Source organism: Nannospalax galili, unplaced genomic scaffold (assembly GCF_000622305.1).
Source record: "Nannospalax galili isolate Female #2095 unplaced genomic scaffold, S.galili_v1.0 scaffold917, whole genome shotgun sequence".
Lineage (NCBI taxonomy): Eukaryota > Metazoa > Chordata > Mammalia > Rodentia > Spalacidae > Nannospalax > Nannospalax galili.
In genome coordinates this window covers 438,728-445,627 of record NW_008340972.1, presented here as the reverse complement: position 1 = coordinate 445,627, position 6,900 = coordinate 438,728, and the positions used below count along the sequence as shown (strand labels likewise).

The following is a 6,900-nucleotide window of genomic DNA, read 5'->3' as shown; positions in this document are numbered from 1 at the left end:
TTTAAAAAAATTATTTTTATTTTATGTGTATGAGTGTATGACTGTATGTGTGTACCAGTGTCCTGCAATGCCTGCAGAGGACAGAAGATGGCATCAGATCCCCTGGAACTGGAGTTGGGGTGGTTGTTAGCCGCCATGTGGGTGCTGGGATTCAAACTCAGGTTCTCGAAGAACAGTCAGTGCTCTTAATCACTGAGCATCTCTCTAGCCCCTGTAATTCTACCTGTTATCTTCAAAGTTTAAAGAAGCATTTATTATGATTTCCTGAACTAACACCAGTCACTTATCTGAAATGACCACACTCAGCAGGATCACCCTTCTGTGTGGTGATGGACGGCTGGTGACTGTTCAGTGACCATTGTGTGGAAAACCCACCCCAGCCTCACGCAGGATGGACCCCGAGTTTCAGCTGTGCTTTTCGTAGGTCGTCACACTTCTTTGGTCTGAGGCATCCCAGCAGGGACTCCTGTCTAGACGCCTAAGGAGTCAGACTCTTCAGTCTCGAATCCTGTGCCAGAGGCTTCGTAGGCTTTTCCAAGGCCTCCACAAGCACAGGAGGTCAAGGTTATCCTCAGCTACATAGGGAGTGAAAGGCCAAGCTGGGCTACATGAGATCCGATCTCAAAGAACCAAAAACCAACAGGTCTTCCACAGACAGATAGATACCCAGTTAAGGTCAAAATAACTGAAGCTCACAAGTCTAGATTATAAATGAAATTGATCAAATATTCAAATGTATATATCAAAATGAAGAACAGTGAACTTTATTCAGATTAAATTTAGGGCTAATCAGCAAGATGACTCAGCAGGTAAAGGCACTTGCTGCCAAGCCTGAGGACCTGGGTTCAATCCTGGGACCCACATGGTGGAAGGAGAGAAAGCAGACTCCCACCAAGTTGTCCTCCAACCTCTACACGGTAGATGGCACAAGCGGGGCTACACACCTACAACACGCACGCGCGCTGAGAGCTCTCACTCAGGAGGGAACTTCAGATAATTTTAGCTCAAACATAACCTAATCTCTTGGCAACTCCTGCAGTAGCAACCCTGGGAGGGGTGTGACCCCTGGAAGAGGATGCCAAGGGTCCCAAGCACCATAATAAGGAGGAGGATGAGCGAGACAATGACGTTCTGGGGGCTGGAGAGGTGGCTCAGTGGGTAAGAGTGCTTGCTATGCAAGCATGAGGATTTGAGTCTGGATCCCAGCATCCACGTAAAAAATCCTGGTGTAGTTGCAGTCCTATAACCTCTGTGCTGTTCAGGGGGATGGAGACAGGAGGATTGCTGGGGATTACTGGCTACCAGCCCAAGTCCAGGTTCAGTCAGAGAACCCGATTCAAGAATATAAGGCAGTAATAGATCAGGACACCTAATGTCCTCCACACACACACACACACACACACACACACACACATACACACACATGCCCACCTGCACACACCCCAAATAAAATGAAAAACAAAAACAAAAAAACAAGTATGTTGGGTCAGGCGTGCTGCAGGCCTTTGATTCCAGCACTCAGGAGGCAGAGGCAGTGTCGGGCAGATCTCTATGAGTTCAAGGCCAATCTGGGCTACAGAGAGTTTCAGGAAAGCTGGGGTTACAAGGAGACTCTGTCTGAAAACCAAAACAAACAAACAAAAAACCAACCTTAGGGCTGTTTCTCACGGCATTAGCTGGGGTGAGCCCATGACATTTTTTCAATCCCAAAGAACCACGTTTTTCTCTTCTACTTTCCATCTCTCCCTCCTCCTCTCCCGTCTCTCTTTATTTGTTTTTATGAGAGGTCTTGCTATGCAACCTAACTGACCTGGTACTCACTATGCAGCCCAGGCTAGCCTCCTGCCTCAGCTCCTGAGTGCCGGGATTACAGGTCTGCATCACCATGCTTGACAATTTTCTTCTTTTTTTCTGTTTACCTCAATCTCTTTTCTATGTTTCTGGAATAGATCTGGATCTCATTCTTTAACGTTTTCTCTTTCCAGCATGTGGCAGCACACTGCTGCTGTTCCAGCCCTCAGGGGGCAGAGGCAGTGGAACCTCAAGTTCAAGGCCAGTCTGGACTACATGGTAAAACCCAGTTTCAAAAAAAAGGGCTGGAGAGATGGCTCAGTGTTAAGAGCACTGGCTGCTGTTCCAGAGGGCCTGGGTTCAAATCCCAACACCCACATGGCGACTAACATTACCTAACCTACTAACTCCAGTTCCAGGGGATCCGACGTCCTCTTCTGGCTTCCACGGGGCACTGCATGACCCAAGTGCACTTACATAGATGCAGGCATAACATTCATACATATGAACTAAAAATAGATAACAACTAAGAGCTGAAGAGGTGGCCCAGCAGTTAGTAGCACTTGCTGGTCTTCCAGAGCTCAGTTCCCAGCACCCATGTCAGGCAGCTCACAACCACCTGTAAGGCCAGCTCCCAAGTCTCTGGATAGTCGCACATGTGTGGTGCTCACTCACAGGCACACTCATGTCTGCACACCTGCGCGCACACACACACACACACACACACACACACACACACAAATTAAAATAACAAAAGTAAATCTTTAAAATAATAAACAAAGGAGTTAAGATGCTTAAAGGTAGGTTTTTATCTTTTCTGTTGATTACTAAACAATGACAAATATTTTAAAAATAAGCCATGACTTTTTGGTGAAAAACAGTTTGTTTCCGCACTGAAGTGCAGTGCACAGATGCTGGATGATGAACCGGGACCTACTGGTGAGGCAGTACAGGGTAAAAAGATCCCAAAGACACCAGGCGTGGTGACGCACGCCTTTAATCCCAGCACTCGGGAGGCAGAGGCAGGCGGATCTAGTTCAAGGCCAGCCTGGTCTACATAGTGAGTTCCAGGACAGCTGGGGCTACAGGGAGACCCTGTCTCAAAAAGACCAAAAAAAAAAAAGATCCCAAAGAAAAGTGACCAGTTTCTTTCTAGGTTAAAAGCCAAAAATGTCCCAGATGGCTGGAATTCAAACAGGACTGATCAGCTCAGCTCTCCCCCTTCCTCCATTCCCTGAACCACTCAAGGGTGCCTACTCCCAGGGACCCTCCTCGGTACAGGACCTCTGCCTTCCTTCTAGCTCCTAGGGATTTCACAGAGACCGTGCCAAAAAAAAGAATGAAAGAAAGAAACGGAGGGAGGGAAGGAGGGAGGGAGGGAGGGAGGGAGAGGCAAAGATCCTATAGGAAGTAACTGAGCACACATCTCTGTTAGGATCAGATGGCTATTTCTAACTTCCTTTCAAAAGGTTTTCAATTTATTTCAATTGGTTAAAACTTCAGGTTCCAATGAGCTAATGAGCAAGTGTTCTTGCACACATATTACTATTTTTGAGAAAGGGTCTCCTGCAGCCCAGGCTGGCCTCCAGCTTGCTATGTGGCCTTGGACTCCTGAACCTACTCTTTCCACCCCTGGCCCCAAGTGCTGGGATGATAGGTGTGTGTCACCAAGCTTGCACACACACAGTCTCTAACCCTGCCTTCCTTTCTCTAAGTAGTTCTGAAATCAAATGAAGGTGAGATAAATTCTTCTCCAGCCTTCCTTCCCCCATCTCACCAGAGCAGTCTCCACCCTCGGTTAGGCCACCTCTCTCTTGCACACACACAGTCTCTAACCCTGCCTTCCTTTCTCTAAGTAGTTCTGAGATCAAATGAAGGTGAGATAAATTCTTTCTCGCCCCCCTCCTCACCAGAGCAGTCTCCACCCTAGGTTAGGCCTTCTTCTGCTTGGAGACTTGCCTGAGGGGCCACAGGCTGGGGAATGCAAGATCAATTCTCCTAGCAGGCTTCCAGTCTTTGACTTCAGGCCTTTGTCTGACTAACAAGATGGAGCCTCTTCTGCCCTTACTTCATCCTTCACACAGGGATTCCTTTGCCTCCACCCCTGTCAGATACGGGATTTTTACAAGTCTACCTTATTTCATTAAGTCCAATGTTTACACCCAAGCATCAATGCATACACTATCTTTCTTAATCAGTCCTGAACACCATGGATGGAGAATTTGGTCAGGATAAAGACAATGGCTTCAATGACGAAGCCATATGCAAATACATTTTTTAAAAATACAGACTAGGATGTCAGGCTTGGTGACGCACACTCAGCATTCCAGGGGCACAGGCAGGAGGATTGGCAGTGAGATCAAGGCCAGCCTGGGCTACATAGTGAGTTCCAGGACAGCCTGGGCTACACAGTGAGTTCCAGGACAGCCGGGGCTACAGTTTGAGCCACTGTCTCAAAAACAATGGGCTGGAGAGATGGCTCAGTGGTTAAGACCACTGCTGGTCTTACAGAAGGACCCAGGTTCAATTCCCAACATCTACATGGTGACTAACAACTGTCCGTAATTCCAGTTCCAAGATAGCAGACATCCTCTCCTGACCTCCACGGGTATTGCATGACATGAGTGTAATTACATACAGGCAGGCAATACACTCATACACATAAAACAAAAAAATAAAAACAATGAATGACCAGATGATAAGCTGGCTATCTGTATAAGTAAAAGAGAGATGTTAAATAAATATTATAAATACATATTAATGGGGCTCAGTGATGGTTGCCTTAGTCAAGGGAGCTTGCATTAATCAAACCCAATCTCCTCTTCCACCCTCCCCCCCAACATGCTTCCCAGTCTCTAGTAATCACTGTTAAGTAGGAGGGTTTTTGTTGTTGTTGTTGTTGTTGTTTTTAATATTCAAGCTTGAAGAAATCTCACTATTCTTTTATCTGGTCTGAAAAGCAAGCATTTCTTTCCTAGAAGGCAGATACCAGACTCCTTGGAAGACTGGCTGCCCATGTAATTGGGATTCTCACGTTACACACAAACATACAAGGGGCCTGGGTTTCTGGCCTCCAATGAGAGAATCCACAAATCTACAAGAATAAACAAAGCATGCCACAAGGATCTGGGGAAGCTGGAGAAAGAAAACCTTTTTCCTTTCGCTTATGGAAGCTAAAGTGTATCTCCACCCCGGCTAAAATCAAGCAGAAAGAAGCAAGCCACACATGGTGATTTTTTTCACTGTGCCTTAACTGCTTTCTTTTTCGTGAAAAAGTTTCCACTCACCCACTGCCAAACCGTAGTGGGGATTTATTTCTGTTTGGAGAAAGGGGCACCGCTTACACATGGCTGACTGCTTCTAAGTGCAGGCGTGTGTTGTGGTGAGCAGGCAGCCCAGAACTGGTTTGGCCTCCCCCTTCCCGTCCTCTCACACCCCTCCCCTCACTCCCCTAGTCTCCCGGCCTCCCGGCTTCACCTTTCACCTCCCTCCTCCACCTCCAGCCCCCCCTTATCTCCTCTCCTCCCCGCTCCATCTCTACCAACCCATCAGTCATTTTTCCTTGAAAAACGTGCTTTTCGGGTCTTCCCGCAGCTCGGTGGAGCTCCCAGTCCAGGAAAACAAAACCCTGGGCGTCTTCCACCTCGCGCTGCCACTGGCGCTGGGCTAACAGCTCTAATAAACATTAAAACAGCAGGGCAGGACGGAGAGGTGTGACCCCAACTCCTGGAAGACGGGTTTTCTAATTTCAATCGCTAAGAGAGTTCAACTTTCCTACAGCCACCGAGCCCGGCATCCCTTAGCGTCCGCTGCAAACCCCACTTCCAGGCGCAGCATGCCCGATGCGAGCGCACCCCCGATGCGAGCGCGAGCGCACCCCCGATGCGAGCGCACCCCCGATGCGAGCGCACCCCGATGCGAGCGCACCCCCGATGAGAGCGCACCCCCGATGCGAGCGCACCCCGATGCGAGCGCACCCCCGATGCGAGCGCACCCCCGATGCGAGCGCACCCCCGATGCGGAGCCAGTGCGCCTGGACGGTGGCACCCCGGTGTGGACCTGTGGACCTCACACACGCGGGGCCCAAGCCCGAGTGGGCGCATCCCAGGGAGCCAGAGCCCCCGCCGCGCGGCCCGGACGGAGACAAAGAGGCGATGCGAGCGCACCCCCGATGCGAGCGCACCCCGATGCGAGCGCACCCCCGCCGCGGAGCCAGTGCGCCTGGACGGTGGCACCCCGGTGCGGACCTGCGGACCTCACACACGCGGGGCCCAAGCCCGAGTGGGCGCATCCCGAGGAGCCAGAGCCCCCGCCGCGCGGCCCGGACGGAGACAAAGAGCAGTGGTCCTGCCTTCCTGCGCTCTGTCCGCAGCATCCCGGGCTCCATCCCGACAGCTCTGGCCGAGCCTTCGCCGCCACCTACCTTCATCGCTCCCCGGCTCGGGCCGAGGCTCCGGCTGATGCGCGCGGCTCTCCAGGGTCCTTCCCGGGGCAGCGCGGCGACACGTGGTGCGCGGGGCCACCGAGTGCAGAAGATGCGGAGCCGGCGCGGATTGCATCAGCAGGAAGGCCGGGGGCCCTTTTCCCAGGTCCGCCCCCTTGACGGCCCCGGAGCTCCCTGCAGCCTGGGGTAGGGGAAGGTGGGACTAACACGCTACCACGTGCACCCGGAGCTGGGGTTATCAGTGTGGGGCACCCCGCCGCAGCTGTGGGGGTTTGTGGTGGAAGGAAAGAAGAGCAGACAGCAACTTTGATCGCATTTCATTCCAACTTCCTGCGTGGGAGCCGCAACCACCTGCCTTCCCCGGAGCTGCTGTGACCCCTAGCACACCCTCAAAATTACACGGTGCACCCCATTGCGCAGAGCTCAAAGTGTGGAAAGGAGTCAGCACAGTAAGGAACACATCCTGGTTTTCCCAGTCCATCTTCTCACACCCAACAGTCTGCTCACATGCAACCATTCTTGCCAGTTTGTTTTGGGTTTTCCTCATCTATTACATTTATTTTGTGTGTGAGGAATTGGAAGGTGTCATGAGTGAGTGCGTGCCAGGGCATGTGGAGGTCAGAGAACAGCTTTCAGGACTCTGCTTCCCTTCCACCACGTGGGTC

At 51.1% G+C, this 6,900-nt stretch overlaps 1 protein-coding gene across 2 annotated transcripts in view; it reads right to left on the bottom strand.

The window, feature by feature from the left end:
• Positions 1-6,349, bottom strand: part of Bcat1 (branched chain amino acid transaminase 1) — a 126,844-nt gene extending 120,495 nt beyond the window's left edge. For both annotated transcript variants that reach the window (XM_029564962.1, XM_029564966.1), the window contains exon 1: positions 6,215-6,349. In XM_029564962.1, the coding sequence (XP_029420822.1) occupies positions 6,215-6,220 (6 nt within the window). In that variant the 5' untranslated portion in view covers positions 6,221-6,349. The remainder of the gene's footprint in view (positions 1-6,214) is intronic.
• Positions 6,350-6,900: the final 551 nt, after the last annotated feature.